Here is a 20664-nt window from a genome sequence, read left to right as displayed (position 1 = left end):
AATAATAATAATAACAACTCAAAGACACTTTACAAACTGAAAAGATAGAGTAGTAATAATAAAAATAAACAAAAGGTAAATAGAAGAAAGTATAGGGGCCTAATTGAGGTAGTGCTGGGGACACATGGGAAGGGGAGGGGGAGAGGGTTAACTGGTGAAGGCGAGCTTGAAGAGGTGGGTTTTGACTCATATACCATCAGTCCTTTCATCCACAGGTCCATCCATGTATTTAAGAGCGGTTATATTTCTCCAGCTCCATCCCATAGTTGTTTACCAAATAAGTGAGGAAGGGGACGGGACGCTTAGTTATTGTTTGAATCCGAGAATCCAATTAACAATCAAATTGTGTATCTGGGAACCTTTCTAACATCCGCATCTTTGCACAGCCAATTTGCATTTAAAACCATCCAACCAACTAATGCAATTTCTTCTAAAAAGAACCTGATTTTTTCATTAACATAGTTCATCCCATTCGTCACAAAGAGATAGAAAAATTAGAATAACAAGGAGAACAAAGAGGAGCGTTCATCTTCAGATTTCTCCAATCAGTGCACTATGATCTCAATAATCAGTAGAATGTATGAAGGCCCTCCAGAACAATGCCATCCATGGGTTTGCATTACACGACACAGACTCACCACTATACTGTATACTGTAACTGTACACACTAATCCTACTGTTGGACCCAGAGCTATTTTCAGAGCAGCTGCCATCAAACTGAAATAGGAAACTTAAAGCACTGTTATCATATTTTCATATTTTGCGAGACATAATGGTACGACCAGAACCGATGATTCATTTCTATCCAGGAGACAGATGATTAAAAGTGGAAATTGGTTTCTGTCTCTCTCATACTCCTGTGTCATCAAAAACAGCATCCGCCGTGTGACAATGGACATTGTAAATGTAATATATCATATTGTACTCCCCGCTTCAGAGGGTGGTCAGTGATGCTCGAATTCTCGTGCACACAATGTAGTCAACGCCTCAATGCTCTGTGTTTAATTTGGAGTATTTTAATGTGTCTCGTGTCTCACTCTCATCCCTGCTGAATATACTTGAGGTCTCTGTTGTTGGTGCCTGGGTCATGGTCAGGGTTCTGGACTTATTCAATATTGATTCAGGTTAAGGCTGTTTTATTTCAAAGCACGGCACACACTGTCTTTTTCTACCACCAAGAAACTCACTAAAGATGAGCTTTGAGACTCTGAATTCCCAAGGCAAGGCACCTTAACTCAAGGTTGCACATTGTATTTGCATCTTTATTCAACTCTATTGAGCAGTGGGCGGATGCCAGCTACTGTATATTCAATTGAAAACTGCGAATCAATGAGAGGCCTGATTCTGTGAGAAAGGGGAGTTGGAGGAATTGTTCAATGTGAATGAATCTTGATTTGCAAACGCAACTCTGTTCAGCAGTGTTTTGAGCCAAAAGTGTTCCTCTATGAATGCTGGCTATAGTGAAAGATTCTATGCCTCCCTAAAGGCATAGTCTATTAGAGCCATGGCCTCTGTTGTGGACTCTTTCTTGTTTCATACATTTCGCTTTTGAATGCAATCTCTTGGATAAAAAAGTTGGGGGGGACAAAAATTGTTGTTCACCCTTGTCCACCCTTTCTGTCCACCCTGCTCTGCAGATATTTTTGTATTCATGATCATCCTCAAAGGAGCGTAACACTAATTAATTAAAGTAATGGACGTCATGGTCTCATGTGTGACTATGTAGCCTAATGATAAAAAAAAGGAATAAATGAAACACAAATTACATAATTAATTAATAAACAAACAAAGCATAAAAAAGGGTTAAAAACGAACGTTTTAATGTTTTTAGTCAATATAAGATATGTTCTTCTTCTCACCATACAAGTGAATGCTTCTTTTTTTATTATCGATTCCCCCCGCCGCGTCAGCAGGGATGGAGGAGGGGGGGGTTGAAAGGATGTATGTAGAGGAGGTTTGGGCTTTGGAGTGGTCCAGATAAGACTCTGCTGCTTGGCACACCTCACACACACATACAGAGACACACACAGCCAAGCCACCAGCCTGCACACACACAGGCGCACCGTGCAGGAGGAACTCAGTCTAGTCTGGATTGTAACCGCGAAAGCTGCAGCATCATCCCGCGTCGCGCTAATCTATTTCGCCCCGCTGTGTCTTGGACTTTCGACTTATTTCTGCTACTATGATATCCTCCTCCTCCGTGTACAACACTGTCTCATCCGGACTCTGAATTCCTTCTCTCGGGCTTCTTCGTTTTGATGTCTGCGGGGGAAAGAAACGGGGCAGCTTTTACCTCGGGAATGTTTTTTTTTATTATAGTCCGATAATAATACACTGGGTTTGTGACGACGTTGGGATCCGTTATTAGTACTCGTCTATGGTGTTTCTAATTCTAATGCGCACCTGTGTAGTTGTGAGGTAAGAAAAGTCCGCTTCCTTCTTTATCAGTTTAGGTATTATTATTATTAGTAGTAGTCATTTAAGACGTATTTTTGCTGCGTGTTTTTACATCAATAAAAATAAACATTTCCATACATGCATACCCCTGATTTTTAAGTAATTAAAAGTGTGACAAGATAAGCCATATCCTACGGCTAGACGTCTCGGCTATTTGTGTAAGCTACTCATCTTCGAATGAGAGCGTATTCTGTTGCACTGCGGTAAATCAGATCTCAGCGCGCTGTCGTCAATTGTTCGCTGTCATATCAATCCTGTGCCAGAGACCTGATGTGGAGACGTTACTGGACGCTTTTCTACAGGTGCCGCCAGTCAGTCGTTACTCATCGTGAGGTCTGAGGGATGGGCATCCAGAGACCCTTATTATTATGCATTGAATTAATACATAATCAACAGCTTGTTCTTATTCTGTTGGTGCCGGACAGTTACGGTATGCATGGAACAACATTTTGAAAACAAGTGTTTGTATTTTAGTCACCTTTTTTTGCATTGTATGCAAAAGGCGAGGAAAGAAAGCCATTTAGGAAAGGCATGGTGAATGTAGGTAGCCTTTGATGAATGTAAACCTAGTCATTTTACATATACAAAATGCATTATCCACCTCAGTGACATGACTAGGGAAATGTTTTGATGAATTCTATTTGATTGACTCTACTGTAGTAAACCCACTGCCCGTGGCGATCTCAAGAAAGTGAAGCTAAAAAATGTCGTGTCTGCTGAAATAAAGAGGAAAAACGAAAGACAAAAACTACACCAAAAACAAAACAATCAACACCTGGGTCTGTTTCATTGTATCAAGGACTACTGTAACTCTGTGATTCTATAACAGAAAACATGTACATTATGTGAGAGAAAAAACGGTACTCATTGTACATTTAATCTCAACAATTTCATAAATTGGCACAAAATGTACTTAAGAATTCTTTATACAATTTCAGTTTTGCATACGGCAATCTTTGCTGCTTAGTTGTCCCTGCGGCTATACTACAGCGTGCTAATCGTTATGAGTGTGCTAATCCCCATTTCTCTCTCTCTGTTCTCCCTTTGTCAGGATCTGATCAGACTGCGTCGTCTAGATGAAGTTATCCAGCCATGCAATGTTCCTGGAAGGCTGTGATTCTGTTAGCCTTAGCGTCCATAGCGATCCAGTACACGGCCATCAGGACCTTCACAGCCAAGCCCTTCCAAATGTGCCCGGTCTCCAACCCCCTGAACTGCGGCATGGGCATAGGCCCGGATGCCGAGTCGTCCTTTGACCGGAGCTGTGACGACTACCCTTACTTCACCCCCTACAACGCCTCCAAGAAGACCCACGTCCTCATCCTCGCCACCACCCGCAGCGGCTCCTCGTTCGTGGGTCAGCTGTTCAACCAGCACCAGGACGTGTTCTACCTGTTCGAGCCCCTCTACCACGTCCAGACCACCCTGATCCCCCGCCTCTCCCACAGCCGCAACGCCGGGGACCGCCGGGTCATGCTGGGGGCCAGCCGCGACCTGCTCAGGAGCCTGTACGACTGTGACCTCTACTTCCTGGAGAGCTACATCAAGCCCCAGCCGGCCAATCACACCACGGACAAACTGTTCCGGAGAGGGGCCAGCAAAGCGCTGTGCTCGTTGCCCGTGTGCGACGCGTTCGGCCCCAGTCAGGTGAACATCGACGAGGGGGAGTGCGTCAGGAAGTGCGCCTCTCTAAACATGACCCTGGCGGCGGACGAGTGCAGAGAGAGGCGGCACGTGGCGATTAAGACGGTGCGTATACCGGAGGTCAGTGACCTCCGGGCCTTGGTGGAAGACCCCAGGCTCAATTTAAAAGTCATCCAGTTGGTGAGGGACCCAAGGGGGATCCTAGCCTCCCGTATCGAGACCTTCCGGGACACCTACCGCCTGTGGAGGATCTGGAGGGCCACGGGCCGGAGGCCCTACAACCTGGACCTCACCCAGCTGTCGATGGTCTGCGAGGACTTCCTGAGCTCGGTCTCCACGGGCCTAAGCAGGCCCCCCTGGCTCCGAGGGAGGTACATGCTGGTGAGGTACGAGGACCTGGCCAGGAACCCCCTCCAGAAGACCAAGGAGATCTACGACTACCTGGGTCTGCCCATGGACAAGAACGTGGGGGAATGGATCCAGAATAACACGAGAGGAAGTAACGACGTGTCAGCCAAGCATAAATACGGCACGGTGAGGGACTCTGCGGCCAACGCGGAGAGCTGGAGGCTGAAATTGTCTTATGACATGGTTGATTACACGCAAACAGTGTGTCAGCACATTCTCAAGGAACTGGGCTATAAGACTGTCAGTTCTCCAGAGGAGCTGAAAAATTTGTCTCTCACTCTCATCGAGGAGAAAACTTTTGTATCGTTTTTATAGCAAAAAAAAAAAAGGGTCTCTCTCTATATCAACGAACGCACAACTATTTTTGATATATTTATATTGTTGCCTTAAAAATTCTCTTTTCTCAGACTTTGCACTACTAAAAACCTCCGGAACCTTGAAGACTCTCTCCTATGGTAACAATAAATCATCACATTACATAACAGTACAGAACAGCACAAGAAAAACATTATTTTGGGGGGATGCTGTTTTAGAGATTCGCAGTATTGATGTGTAGTGATTTTAAAGAGATGTCAATGTTAACTTAAGTGACATGAGCCTACATTAACTTAAGCACCACCTAATTAAAGATTCCTGAATGCTGGCTGTTGCATTGACAAAAGTGAATGTTAAATCATTTGTACATCACATAACTGGACCTACAATGTTGTTCGGAGAAAACGTACGTAATAGTAACAATACCTGATTGAAATGCTGAGATGTATGATGACAACTGTGCAATAAAAATGTGAATGTTGCAGTCTATCTTAATAATTAATAATGTTGTTTCAGTAGGGAAGGGTGTCAGAGTCTATCTTAATAATGTTGTTTCAGTATAGAAGGGTGTCAGTCTATCTTAATAATGTTGTTTCAGTATAGAAGGGTGTCAGTCTATCTTAATAATGCTGTTTCAGTATAGAAGGGTGTCAGTCTATCTTAATAATGCTGTTTCAGTATAGAAGGGTGTCAGTCTATCTTAATAATGCTGTTTCAGTATGGAAGGGTGTCAGTCTATCTTAATAATGCTGTTTCAGTATGGAAGGGTGTCACAGTCCATCTTAATAATGTTGTTTCCGTGTTATATGAGGGGTGTCAGATCCAACAAAAGATGAGTGACCATGATACAGTATCCATTTGGCAGACTATAGACCTGGTCTTCCGCATATCATGGAGGTGTTTAATTTGAGTTTCATGCCCTGCATTGATGACCTGGGGTAGCTAATAGGATACAGCTGCAGCTGCAGATTAGTCATGGACAAAGCTGTTACGGAGTAAACTACCCTCTTCACATTAACATAGTTGGATTTCCTCTGGTATTATGGCTCTTTTTTTTTTGCAATTTATACAGTGAACCGAACTACGCTATAATTGTCCCTTTAGCCTGTTCTCTGACATGTTGAGTGGTTGTCATTGGTAGATTGTAGTTCTTTACTGCTCAATAACACTGTTTCATTTGGGTCTAGGTTACTACTCTGAAACAGATTATGTCTGTTGCACAATGCTGCTGCTCAAAATATTCCCTCTTCTCCATAATTCATATCCTGTATAGGCCACCTCAACTTTTTGACTTTTCATCTATTATCTATTAAACCCGTGCGCTGAGGCAGCAACCTAAAGCCCTATGGTCGCACTCTGTTGTCTCTAAGACAATTGACTGTACGTCAACTTTTCAGACGTGATACATACAGTATGTACCGTATCTTTGACAACCATCCAATGGTGTGACTTTTGACGCTCGTGTTCCATAGAACAGACAGAATCTCAGGTAAAGGTTCCGTAGAACAGACAGAATCTCAGGTAAAGTGAACTTGATCGAGTATCATCATCCGGACAAATGAGAGTGAATCAAATAGAGACGCCTCCCTCTCAATTTGGAGTAATGACTGTGATCCCTCAACATCTTAACCTTGCCAATACAAGTGTAATTTTGGGGGGAGCGAGCGACGAGCCAAGCGCAAATGAGCAAATCAGATTACGGTACTATAGCTTTCTGCCACAGCAAACGCCCTCAGGATTTCATTCCCTCCCTCTTGCTTTTTTAGAAACATTTTCCTCTAATTATCCATGTGTCTTCCCAACCCCACTTCAGCAGATGACTAAGCAGGAATGGATCTAGAGAACAGTCTGTTCTCACGTTGAATACATGCTTGTACATGGCAGTGGCTGTCATACAGCTCTATCCTTGGTTTAACTAATAACCTGAGTTGTGTATCTGTCATCAATTACTAATGGAATGACCCTGGTCTAAGCGACCCATAATACACCACTTGGAACTCAAGTCATGGTCATTCATGATGAGAACACTGGAGATAAACGTTAGTTCCTAGTAGGTGTACAGCACTGTACTACTCTCTTAACATGTAATGGATAATAACAGGCATCAAGTACATCTTGTCAATCCTACGTACACATGTATACAAACATAATGAACAAGTCTGACTGTAGTTTATTGCTAACATTGATAATGTTCTTATACAATTAGTTTGCGTAGAGTAATTGATGTCAAACATGTGTTACACATACTGTACGCCTACCATTATCCAAAACCCACCCGCCTCAGAGTGAGAGTCTCATGTTGACATGATGGACTACACCGTATGTGCTGTTGCCATGGTTAATTGTACTGCATAGTATGTCATGTATTGGAAACAGCCACTATCCCTCTCTCTCTGTGAAAAGGTCAGGAATACAGGAGAATCATCTATATCGTCAGCATCTGTTAGAACCTTACTTTTAAGTGTGAAAGTAGTGAGGTAGCAACACCCTCACCAGTGGAGTAACTAGTTAAGAATCCGGTTGATTATTAAGGAGGAAATGTATATTTAGTACATGAATTTGGCTATATTTGGAGGTAGAAAGTGTAAAGGTGAAGGTAAAGAGTGTCTGAAGAGATAGTGGTTGATTATCATACAGACCGACACTGTGGAATGCTGACAAAGAGTGTTGTCTATTGGTCTAATTCATCATTGTCTTGGCACATACATCGTGACGTTAGAATTATAAGGTTCTATCTCAATTTTTGTCAAAATTGAGTTTTTTACATAATCTGATCCATTAGGTGTTTATTAATGCCTGTGTGGTGTTATTTTTAAAAAATGTTGACATGTTTGAGTTAATAATTAATAAAATACAAAGGTTCCATCTCACAAAACATAATGGAATGTAAAAACGTTGACGGTCAATATCTCTGAACTACCCTAAACGGAGATAGAACCGTATAATTCTAAGATCACAACATCTTAAATATGTCTGTTTGCCCTCCAACAGATTGCTCCAGTATTCTTTAGAATAAACATAGCAGTGTCATCTAGCAAGGAAATGGAAAAACACACCAAACCGAATTAAAATACAGAGTTGCTTTATTTATAGAATACAGCATCAATTTTGCAAAAATAGTTCTATAATAGACAAAATCTACTCGGTCTTAAAAGTCCAGTTTATGGTAACAGAGTCTCTAACCAAGGCGCATTAGCTAACAGAGTAATGTGCAGAGGGAAGCAATAAAAAGACAGAGAGGGAAAAACAAGCATAAAAATGAGATACAGGCAAGGATTGTAATAATAGAAGTGGCGCAGTATATTGTGTGTTGGAAAGTATTCGAAGTTGAAGCATGCAATGCATACAATAAGAGCTCAGGGAAAACAAAGCCAAAACATGCTCTTTTTATATTTCAAATTAAAATGAACTCACAGTGACAGTCAAATACACACACACACACACACACACACAAAAAAAGGATATCGGTCTACCTTTACAGTCACACTATAATGGACAATACAGACCTACATGTAATGTACTATACTGTATGTAAACAAGATGGAGGAAAAAGACGGGATTCAAACAAGAAAAGAAAAAGTGTCTTCTTGAGTGTACAAGTGTGCACTTGTACTGTGTGTCAGTGTCAACTATCAGTACTTACTGTATCTAATGTATGTATGTAGGCACATAAATGTACATTGGAGTAAAGAAGTCCACACAAGTGAATGACATGAAAGTTGATCGCATGTCTCGACTTTGTACATGTGATCCCTTGATGGTGAAATGGCGTTTAATCTAAACAGCTCAGGGCTTCCGGCGGTGTAACATCATGTATACAAAAAAACGTATTGAGCAAGACTATCCATCTTCTATGCAATTTTGCAAGCTTTATTTGATTTCTCCAATTCATCATGAAACAAGAATACTATCCCTTACCTGCCGTAAAATACAAAATACAAGTAAAAAAAAAAAGGAGACCCACATCAAATTCACTGCAACTCAAGTCTTTCCCAAGGGAAACAAGGCTCAAACCAAGGTCTGTTTCTATCTGGTCTCTATCAATAGGATTCACATACACAATCTAGTCGTGTATTATCCGATCGTGCCTAAACAGCTGAAAACTCAGTTGTGTTCTTTATACTTTTCACAATACTTCTTGGTATTTCATCATTCCAAAGACACTCCTCCTTTCACCACAAAACGGAAAGAATCGCAAACAAAATAACTTTATTCTTTGAGAAATCATAATCAAATCAAATCAAATCAAGTTGTATTTGTAGAGCGCATTGAGCGCAAGATGCGACTCAATGCGCTTCACATACTGACAGAGGATGCAAGCAGGCAAAGGTAAAAAACCTGGACACTGTGTAGCCAGGAGAATTCCCTTGCAGCCCTCTACTCATAGAGCGACTACTACCAGTTTGCCTACCAGCACACAGCAGATTTGATTTGATGTGATTCTTTGAGAAAAGCTTAAAGGTGCCCTTACTGATGTTGATGTTGCCGATCAGTCAATGAATGTTCATCTATCAATATGTTGTGGAAGATGACTATTGACAACACCATATTCAACAAGCTCTCTCTCTCTCTCTCTCTCTCTCTCTCTCTCTCTCTCTCTCTCTCTCTCTCTCTCTCTCTCTCAGCAGACGTGCTCCATCTACTATATGCCCTGCCCTTCCCTTCTCTCCTTCCTTCCTTCCCTCCCTCCCTCCCTCCCTCCCTCCCTCCCTCCCTCCCTCCCTCCCACATCAATCAGAAAAGCCATGAGATCACTGGCAATTAGAGTATACTGGTACCTCGGCAGTGTGTTCAAACATTCTAAAGTACACTACAAGTTCGGACACACTTTCCCATACGACTGAACGGTGAAGTGTGTCCAAACCTTTGACTGGTACTGTATATCACAAAACCCACCTCTGAATGGCTCCCGTAGAGACCAGGTGTAGCCATAATACACTGTATACTCTAGCAGACAAATAAGCACACAGAAACCATAGAAACGAGGGGGGGGAGGGGCGTTGGGTTGGGTGTCCTAGTCAGATTTGTCCTTCTTCTTTGGTGTGACTTTGCTAACCACTGCGGACCCTACCGCCCCGACTCCTCCCGTCACCACGGAAACACTGCCCTTGACCAATCCCACTCCGGCGGCCGGGACGCTGATGACCACCGTCTTGGTGAGTTCGTAGCTCTTGCAGCCGACCCAGGCCACGCCCCCCAGCGTGGCCCCCACGGCGCCCCGGGTCATGTTGAAGAGACCGCCGCCGACCCTCCAGATCACACCTGCCTCCGTCTTTGGGTGGTCCTTTACCAGTTCTGATAGAGAGAGAGAGAGAGAGAGAGAGAGAGAGAGAGAGAGAGAGAGAGAGAGAGAGAGAGAGAGAGAGAGAGAGAGAGAAGAGAGAGAGAGAGGGAGAGAGAGAGAGAAAGAAAAGACAGAGAGAAGAGAGAGAGAGAGAGAGAGAAAAGAGAGAGGGAGAGAGACAGAGAAGAGAAGAGAGAGAGAGAGAAAGAAAAGAGAGAGAGAGACAGAGAGAGAGAGAGAGAAAGAAAAGAGAGAGAGAGAGAACATGCAGTTAAATACATGTATCTGAGAGTTGCCTGGGAGACTTTCCATCACTCTTCCTCTTGACAGAGAAAAACAAAAGTAGGTGACCTTTCCAGTGCCTCCGAGAAACAAACGGGACTACCACATCATTCTACTGTCGACTGCCCTTATTTTCCCCCCATGTTTTCAGAACGGTCCCTCAGAGTCAAAGTTCTCAAACACAGGGATTAATGTTTCATATCGCCATGTATCGCCATGTTTACATATGGAAGTAAGTATGAATTATTCACTGAATTACTTATAGAGGTCTTGTAGAGGAAATGTTAAATTGGTCCTTGACTGCATCGCTCATTGAATTACATATTCCGGGTTTGATACAGTGTAAAGCCTAGCCACCTTAGGTCTACACGGGGACTCGCTGAACGTAAAGTTCAATACTGTTTCTGTTTCATACTGTCTCTGATCTAATTGCCAAACCATCTGTGAGATCATGAAGGTGCAGACAATTTTTCTCTGCACAATATAAAACAACCGGAGGCACTTTCATTGAAACTACCACCCAAAATAGCTTACAAGTGGAAACATAGCTCAAAATCGCTGACATGTAACAATGGACCGTCCATGATTGTTCCCATTGTAAACCTGACTTTGAGATTGAGCTCCATACCACGCAACACCCGAATGACTCAATGTGGTTTTAAAAAGTGGGATCAAATATTTATAAAAAGCTTTTAACACAAAACCTCATGAGAAAATAGGGAAGGGAAGGGGGAAGAGTGGGCTTGTAGGGAGGAAAAGAGGAGGAGTGGGTGGAAGGAAGGAGGGAGAGGTGGAGAGAGAGGCAGATGGAGAGAGAAGGCGACAAAGGGAAGGAAGGAGAGAGAGAGATAAGAGATAGGTCCTTGAACTTATATTAGCACTCTCCAGAGTGTTGTACCATGCTAATAAATGTCTTAAACGTTTACCGTCGTCATATTCATCGTCTGATTAATGCATCATCATTTTTGGGGGCGAATCCAGGCGGTGGCTTCACTGTGCAGTAAACAGGCCTTAACGACCGCCTCCCTCTTCCCTCTCTCACCCCCGACTCTTTCCATTTCCCTCGCTATAGTCCCTGTTCCTCCCAGCAGGGCTGATAAAGCAGTCCCTGTTACGTCCTTACATGATTTGACACGGTGATATATATTCTCTCCTCTCAAACCGAGCAGAACATCGAGGTGACAGCTTTGTATGCCATCCCAGCCCCTTTTTCTCCCCCTTCCTGCCTTCATGCTGCTTGACAACACAAGCATTCGCTAATGTACTTAGTTAGGGTGTGTGGGAGAGAGAGATAGAGACACTTAACCCAAGCCAAGGTCGAGTTTTTCACATCAAGCCTTTTTCTTTTTTACACAGTGACAGACAGTTCAGTAACCGTCGTTATTGGCTGTGTCTTCCCCCTTCCTCTGCAAGGGCAAAGCCCAATCAGACGAGGACTGTCACCGGCAACATTCAGATGACAAGCTCCTCGACCTGAAAGTTCAGCCTATTAGTCTGGTTGTCCCCGGATCTGTTTGTACTTTTAGCCGATTCCGAACTTTCCGAACTGACGTGCCAAACCATTTGGAATGACAAAGACGGTAATAGAATTTGGCTAAGAACACGATCTGAGGGGACCACGCACGCTATCAGCATATGGGGTGGCTATGGCGCAAGAGGTAGAGCCGGCGTCTAATGATCGCAAGGTTGGCAGATCAGCGGTTTGAGCCCCGGCTGGCCACGTGTCGAAGTGTCCTTGGGCAAGACACTGACTGAACCCCAAATTGCTCCCAGTGAGCGGGCCGGCGCCTTGCATGGCAGCTTGCCGCCATTGGTGTGTGAATGGGTGAATGAGAGGCCGTTGTAAAGCGCTTTGGAATAAGGCGTTATATAAGTCAGTCCATTTAGCATTTAGCATTTATATAGCATATAGGAATTAAGCCTATAGACTACCTATCCCTTTGACCAATCAGCCTCTTTCTGGCTGTCCTCATCTGCTGGTGAACTAACAAGAAGCCTCTATTACCTGTTTCAACAGAAATAAATGAAGATACTGTATCCTAGTATATCTAGGCCAAGGAATGCAAGCATCATGACACACTGTAGTCTATTATCTGTTCTTGTGTGTGTTAGTGTGTTGGCAGACACCACATCGATCGTGAGCTTAGAATTCTAAGGTTCTATCTCCGTTTAGGGTAGTTCAGAGATATTGAGCGTCAATGTTTTTACATTCCATTATGTTTTGTGAGATGGAACCTTTGTATTTTATGAATTACTAACAAAAAAAAATCGACATTTTAAAAATAACACCACACAGGCATTAATAAACACCTAATGGATCAGATTATGTAAAAAACTCAATTTTGACAGATAGAACCTTATAATTCTAACGTCACGACATTCTATGTTTCAGACTTCTTCATCAGAGGCTGAGAAGCCCCACCTGCACCTCCTACTCATGTTGTCACCATCAGCGTCGTGTCAAACTGCCTCTCTGAGTAGGAGTATATTCATAGCCACAGCAGAAGATAAACGGCTAAAGTCCTTTCTGGTGAAGTCCTCAAACACTGCTTATAACTTCTTCTTATGGGAGAAAATGAAGCCGCTGAATCTACAATTAACCCTAGGCCCCCAATTTGGTAGATAAATGAGTCGATCTGAGATAGATTCGATAGATAAAGGACTGTTTAAGTAGCTCCGTCTTTACCCTGCGGTAACAACTCCAGGTGTTAGTCAGTCCCTCACCCCCCAAAAACGACTTGCATACTTATTTCAAAACCCCGCGTCACTAAAGCGTGTCGATTTTCTATTACAAAGTCAGGTGTGAAATTAGGCTGCACTGTACGTTCTCAGGTGAATCTATATGAGGGACACACACGACACGTTCTCCGTTTCCAACCCGCCATCCCTTTGAAACACAGAGGCTTTTTGAGGACAGGTTCAGTTTGTCGTTCCACTGAGGAACCCCAATAAAGCTGCTTCCTTACTGTAGGTTCACCAGGGAGGAAACAGGCACAGACCGCTGAACGAAGGAGACCTTTGAAGAGCGGCAGATTACCTTCCTGCTGTCTCCTGAACAGAGAAGCCAAACAGGCTTTCCTCTCTCTATGTTATTCTGAGACATTCTCTAGAATGATCCATGGGCTCTTATTACCAATAAACCCCCCCCTCTCTCTCTCTCTCTCTCTGAGAGAGCAGCATTATCACTGAGGGAGGTACAGTAGATGCTTACCATAAATAATAATCACGTAAAAAATGAAAAATACAATAAATCATAAACCTATTAAAGGGTATCACCATATCATATCTACATGGCGGTTCACACTGTAACACAGAGGCTCGGCGTACATAGCATCCTCAGGGCTTATCCAGGCTCTGCTGACTGTGAGGGAATCAGAGGTAGAGAGAGGTAGAGAGAGAGAGAGAGAGAGAGAGAGAGAGATAAAGAGAGAGGTGGAGAGAGTGTGTATGTGTGAGAGAGAGAAAGAGAGGTGGAGAGAGTGTGTATGTGTGAGAGAGAGAGAGAGAGAGAGAGAGAGAGAGAGAGAGGTAGAGGTGGAGAGAGTGTGTATGTGTGTGTGAGAGAGAGAGAGAGAGGTAGAGAGAGAGAGGTGGAGAGAGAGAGACAGAGAGAGACAGAGAGGTGGAGAGAGAATGTGTGTGTCTGAGAGAGAGGGAGAGAGAGGTAGAGAGAGAGAGAGAGAGACAGGGAGGTGGAGAGAGAGTGTGTGTATGTGTGAGAGAGAGAGAGAGAGAGAGAGAGAGAGAGAGAGAGAGAGAGAGAGACAGGGAGGTGGAGAGAGTGTGTGTATGTGCGAGAGAGAGAAAGAGAGAGAGAGAGAGACAGGGAGGTGGAGAGAGTGTGTGTATGTGCGAGAGAGATGTAGAGAGAGAGAGAGAGAGAGAGAGGGAGAGAGAGAGGGAGGTGGAGAGAGAGTGTGTGTATGTGTGTGAGAGAGAGAGAGAGAGAGAGAGACAGGGAGGTGGAGAGAGTGTGTGTATGTGCGAGAGAGAGAGAGAGAGAGACAGGGAGGTGGAGAGAGAGTGTGTGTATGTGCGAGAGAGAGAGAGAGAGGTAGAGAGAGAGAGAGAGAGTTAGAGAGAGACAGGGAGGTGGAGAGAGTGTGTGTATGTGCGAGAGAGAGAGGTAGAGACAAAGACAGAGACAGAGAAAAAGAAAGAGAGAGAGAGAGAGAGAGAGAGAGAGAGAGAGAGAGAGAGAGTCAGCAGCATCAGTGTTGGCCCCCTGTGAGGGACCAGGAGGTAGTCAGCGACTGCAGCTCACAGCCGCGTGTCTCCCAGGCGGACCATTAGCACACTGGGTTTAATGTGAGCTGATGAGCGGACAGGGAGGCCGCCGGTGGTAGCATGTCTCCTGCCGCTTGATGGGCTGCACCGGGGTAACAAGCCCTCTCCAACATAGGAATAATACTTCCCCCGCTGCATAGTAAGCACTTCATAACTCATTAATGGGAGTCTTTTCTCTTAAGTCTGACACTCTGTCGTAGTCTGGGCAACTCACTCTGCTTACTAAAGGGTTAGTAGGGGATAAGTGGCTGACTTGATCTGTCCCAGATCTGTTTGTGCTATTAGCTGTCTCCTAACTCGTGTTGACACGCCAAATAATTTATATATGCCATTTAGCTGACGCTTACATTGCACGGCGTCTTACATTGCAGTGAGTGCATACATTTTTCAGTAAATATGGCTCCCGGTGGGAATCGACCCCACAACTTAAGGGTTGCTTTTTTATCCAAAGCAACTGACATTGCAGTAAGTGCATAAATGTTTCAGTAAACATGGCCCCCGACGGGATTTGAACCCACAACTTCAGCATCGTTAGTGCCAGGCTCTGCCGACTACGCCACAGAGGGCACCATTTGGAATGACAAACAACAGCATGAGTAGGAGTTGGCTAATAACACAAACAGATAACAGCTTAGACCAGGCTATGAGCATATAGGGATAAGTCTGTACAGACTACCTATCCCTTTGACCAATCATTATATCATTAATCATTAACCAAAATGTAAAATGAATAAAGTGTAAAAATGGCCAATATGTGTTGTTTCAAAACGAGAATGAATACCAACAGAAGAATATTGCAGGGGATTTTGTCACATTTTTTGGGCCGCTACCCACACGTTTATCTGTGTTGCTCATTCCACGAATGCATGATCCTTACAAGTTGTACCTCGTTGTAAAGGTGACTAATCAGGATTTCCAACGATATAAAATACAATACCAATTGGTATTATTAAAGGGGAGGAATAACCGACCGAAATAACGTTTCCGAACTTTTTTTGAGGAGTTTAGTTATCCTGCTGCTTGATGGGACGCGAGCAGAAGAAGAAGGAGACTTCTACAGTAATCACATCTACCAACCTAGAAACGTACTTTCCCCTCTGCATAGTAAGCACTTCATAACTGCTTAATGGGAATATTTTCTCTCAGTCTCGTCTGTCGCAGTCTGCTTCCTAAAGGGGACAGGTGGATGTCCTAGATCTGTTTTTAGTGCTTCTAGCCAACTTCTAACTCCCGCTCTGCCTGCTGAAGGGGAGAGACTGTAGAGACTACCCCCACATCCGCTCTGCCGTATAGGCCTAGTCGACCGCGCTGAGAGCACACTGTGGTGTGAAAACGTATAATTGATTCTAGACAGGTACACATGCAGCTTAAAATGTTAACCAGGACTTTTGTTATTTGTCTCAGTTTGCTGTATAGCACACAGACAATATGGCTCGCTTTCCTGAGCCGTTATCGGTATCTTGTGTGTTTAAGTGACTATGACTTGCCGCTTCACTGAACACTAATGAGCCACCAACCAACAGTCTGATTCTCTCTGTCCTGCAGCCTCATATGGATATGTTCAGTGATTAGGCCCCTTTCACAACAAACACAAGGGCTTAGCGTTCAAACAACACGGCATGGGGATTGAAATAGAGAATGATATCCATACTGCTCTTCAGATCGATACCTCAGCAGCAGGGTTGTTTTGGACAACGGTCGTGGGAAACGAGAGTCGAGTGTCTCTCAAATTGATGTCAGACAGGCAGGCCGCAAGGGTAAACACACACTTCTCTGAGAGAACAAGACCAAAAAACAGCAGAGAGTCCACAGAGTTCGGAGTCAGTGTTCATTTGTGACAGCTGCTAGTGAAAAGAGCAACCAGTAGGCAAAGTCATTTCTCAGTTTTTTTTACATCTTAAACTACAGATTGTAAGCTTTGAAATGATGCGTCATACATTGAAATCGGAAATAAATTGTAGTAGTATTTGAAAGTCGCTAACCCTGAAATCACAATCCTGAGAAAAGGCTCTTCAAAGATTTCGTTCTTTTTCACACCTTCACACAGCCAGGTAATGGGCGGTAACAATAGCTGGTTAACCCCAACCCCAACCACTCCCCCTCAATGAAATTAATGATGAAAATATTCGTCAAACACCTTTTTTTCTGTGACAAAAGACGAGGCGGTAGCTTACTAAATAGACCCATAAAAGACGATAACTACGCGAAAATCACTTTTTTGTTGACTGAAATAAGACAAGAGATTATCTCAGAATACCAGAATAATTGGATAAGAGTTTTTGGAGATGTATTTGGAGGTGTTATTTGCTTGGTCTAATCAAAAGCATGCATGATATTTGCAGAGCTGTTTAGCCTTTTTCATTGCAATGTTGTTATTAGTGGAAAATGAATACAATACACAGATCATTTTAAAGTCATGACCACTCCCATTTCTGCTCAGCAAACTTTCTCCAAACTGGCCCGAAACCCATCATTGACGCAAACAGGCACCCGCTTGCTATCAGAAGAAAAAGAGGCTACTTTATCATGTCGATTCAAACAAGCCCAAATTAACTTTCCATGGGAGAAGAGAGCTTTTGCTGGGGGAAAATACGACCAACCTCCAGAAAATACGACCAACCTCCAGAATCTCACGTTTGAAAGGGACGGTTAGTTTGAGCAACGGACTACACATATCTTATTTACGAATCACCTTTGGAATAAATAAGCACCAATGTTGTGATCAATATCACTGAATCTGTGCAGTGCCTTGCTGATCAGGTGATCCTCCTGAATGCAGAGTCTGTTTTTGCAATGATCAGGCCAACTGCCCTGTATGTGCCATGTACAGGGACTTTAACACCAGCCGTGGCTTTTTTATCTACTATAAGAGCTGCCTCGGGGGTCAAAACCCTCTCTCTACAATGCTCAAGCTGCTATTTACACACGACCACTCGTTGGCCGAAAAACTGCAAAATAGCTTTATACTAGCTTATCCTGATGTGATTTTGAAAATCAAAATCCTGAAATGTTATCAAGTGCAAAGATATAAACGTTTTCTTTATTCACAAATTCTGTTAATTTGACTCTTGGGAAAAGGAGCAATAGGATGTTATGCAGCAAAATATGTTTGCAGGGAAAGATATGTTTGCGCACATGGAAGTCAGTGATTTATGTTCACTATGGGTTAATGAGGCAATAAATGGAATGTGATTAAAATGAAAAATACATTAAGTCGACTGAAACGTCCCATAGTTTTCATCTTTTATTTTTATTTTTACAATAACTACACAACATTATTATTAAAATAACAAAAATAGGATTAAAATGTAGGGCTATTTTAGTCAAAACGACTAAAGACTAGATTCCATCTATAAAAGTGTACAAAAATTAAAACTGGTGGTCTTAGTGTGGTGACAATAAATGATTATCAATTGTTGTACATTATAGGGCTAACAATGGTAAACACCAGATGCCTTGTTTATGGATTAATTGAATCGGCTATCTTTAATACTACATTTTAGCGTAGACTTAGACACAACTAAAAAGCGCACGTACATGACGAGAATGTAAAAATATAAAATAAAATAAAAATAAAAATAAGTTTTAGTAGAAGGCGATAATAGGGAGAAGGTTTTTCCTTCTATCAGTGGCCCCGGGCCCGAGCTAGAGTACTCTTCCTGCAACGAATGGTGGACTGCTGATTCACATGCTTAGTATTCAAATGTATTGATTGTAAGTCGCTTTGGAATAAGGCGTCTGCTAAATGCCAAAAATGTAAAATGTAAATGTAAAGCATGTTGCGACTGAGGTGACGACTAGCGACGAGCACTCCCTGTTTTACCTCAAATTTCTGTTAATCGAAATTGCTTTGGATTCTCCCCCTGCCTCGTGTGCCCCCAGAGCACAAGCTTAATTTCGGGGGGGAAGGAGAGAGGTAGGGAAGGAGAGGAAGGAGAACATTTGCTCCCTCCAGGCCACTGAAGCCCAGTTCCTCTGTCTTAATCAGTGAAGTCCTCCGGAAGACAAGGCTGCTGGGTTCTGAGGTGATGACTCTAGCCAGAGGCTTAGCCGTGAATTTGGAGTTCAGAAAGCTCATTGTTAATGTTGCCTAAGACGCAGAAATAGGGTTTTTAAAGTACACACTTCCATCAATATGTTATTGACATATACACACGCACACGCGCACACGCACACGCACACACACACACACACACACACACATACACATACACATACACATACACATACACATACACGTACACGTACACGTACACGTACACGTACACGTACACATACACATACACATACACATACACATACACGCATACGCATACGCATACGCATACGCACACGCACACGCACACGCACACAGAGGTCCATAAGTCAGCTGTAATATCTGCGGGCAAAGCAGAGGATGGTCAACGAGCTTTGCTGACAGGCGGCGTCCGTGCCTGTACTGCTAAAAGATGAACACCGTGAGAGAGAGAGAGTCCCTGCAGACTGCAGTGCCACAGAGCCACTGGGCTGGTCATCCAGTCAGCAGTCTGTCTGCCTTAGGGACAAACAGGCCGGGTGACGGAGGCGTGCAGAAAAACCAACAGTCGGGGGGCAACGGGTGTCATGTACAAACACCGTACTAAAACCAATCTTACATCAGCCTTGTTACTCATTCTCCATGACTCTACATGAGACCATGAGACCCAACTGACAACTGATTATCACTCCCACTCCAAAAGCTGCTCAGAGGCTCTGAAGATAGCTCCGCTACAGTAACACTCACAACTTCCCCTCGAAAAGCCACCAGCCACACCAGATGGTAACACTTTCTAGAATGTTCTTCTTATAGTAAACCTGCGTTGCTGCTGTAACTACCTACGGCATTCTCGCCTTCTCTTCTTCTACCTGACAGGCTCTCTAAGCCCCTACGCTCCAATTATTTATCATAACAGCGTTAATTACTGTTTAATTAGTGTGTGCGTGTGTGTGTGTGTGTGTGTAGGTGTGTGTAGGTGTGTGAATATGTGAATTCCTTGTTTTGATGGATCCGAGTCTGTTTTGCCACTATTGAGTTGTTGATTTAATGCAGCACACTCTGTCTTCAGGTTCTACACCCCGAACCTACACTCCCTCGCGCTTGTTACCAGGCAACTACCAATATTCTCAAGAAAAAAAACAAGACAAAAACATCACTCACCCCTGTCACTCAACTACAATCTGCTATTCACAGCCCACATGCTATAGACTTAAAAATAGTAAGACCTACATTATGAATCAAAACAAACCTATAGGATTAGAATTAGGCTAGTAAGATCCTCGCCGCAATTACAGTGTTGTAGTGTCACAGTTTCTCATCCTGAAGATTGTCCTCCTCACAGAACCTCTTGAATTATTTATCTTCCACAGGCTCGTCTTCAAAGAATCTCCCTGTTTAACAACTTCAGAAGACAGACACAAAAGAATAATAACACTCCCTCCCTTCCCTTCCCTTCCCTTCTGGGGGAAAAAAACACTTTGCTCTTTCCGACAGGAGACTGGAAAGATCAAGGCAATTTCTACAGTCATTAATAAAATGTCACTTTGTCTTCTGATACATGCTACAAAACTATGACATTCAAATGGTCTGACGAAAAGGTTAAGATATTCTCAGATATGCAGCTCTGAAGTTACGGAGCGAAACTAAGGGCAGGGGTTCCTGCAGGTTTTATCAAGTTACATTTAAGACTTTTTTTAAAAGACCACTTTGGACTAATTAAGACCACTAAGACCAATTTAATACCTATTTCATGGCCATTACTGGCCAAAAAAAGTATGAAGGAAAACTGCTATGAAAGAAGAAATATACATTCCAGAATGACTTCAAGTAAAGGTATTCACGTTCAACACAAGAACAATGACTGACCGTAACAGTACACATAACTGTGTGTGTGTGTGTGTGTGTGTGCGTGTGCGTGCGCATGTACGTGTGTGTGTGTGTAGACCTGGTTGAGAAGGAAATGAACACTACA

General features: G+C 43.3%; 2 protein-coding genes across 2 annotated transcripts in view; one reads left to right on the top strand and one right to left on the bottom strand.

Moving 5' to 3' along the window:
* Positions 1 to 3549: 3549 nt before the first annotated feature.
* chst1 (carbohydrate (keratan sulfate Gal-6) sulfotransferase 1) lies at positions 3550 to 4824 on the top strand (the record flags this gene model as incomplete). The annotated part of the gene is made up of 1 exon (XM_080539957.1): positions 3550 to 4824. One exon carries the CDS (start codon positions 3550 to 3552, stop codon positions 4822 to 4824), a length of 1275 nt encoding a protein of 424 aa, XP_080396083.1.
* A 4877-nt stretch (positions 4825 to 9701) lies between these two features.
* Positions 9702 to 20664, bottom strand: part of LOC308165156 (transmembrane protein 263) — a 29697-nt gene continuing 18734 nt past the window's right edge. The window contains exon 3 of the mRNA XM_080539269.1: positions 9702 to 10119. Within this exon, the coding sequence (XP_080395395.1) occupies positions 9839 to 10119 (281 nt within the window). The 3' untranslated portion in view covers positions 9702 to 9838. The remainder of the gene's footprint in view (positions 10120 to 20664) is intronic.

Source organism: Nansenia antarctica, assembly GCF_963989245.1.
Source record: "Nansenia antarctica genome assembly, chromosome: 9".
Lineage (NCBI taxonomy): Eukaryota > Metazoa > Chordata > Actinopteri > Argentiniformes > Microstomatidae > Nansenia > Nansenia antarctica.
The sequence above is the reverse complement of the archived record's forward strand: the minus strand, read 5'-3'. Positions and strand labels throughout refer to the sequence as shown.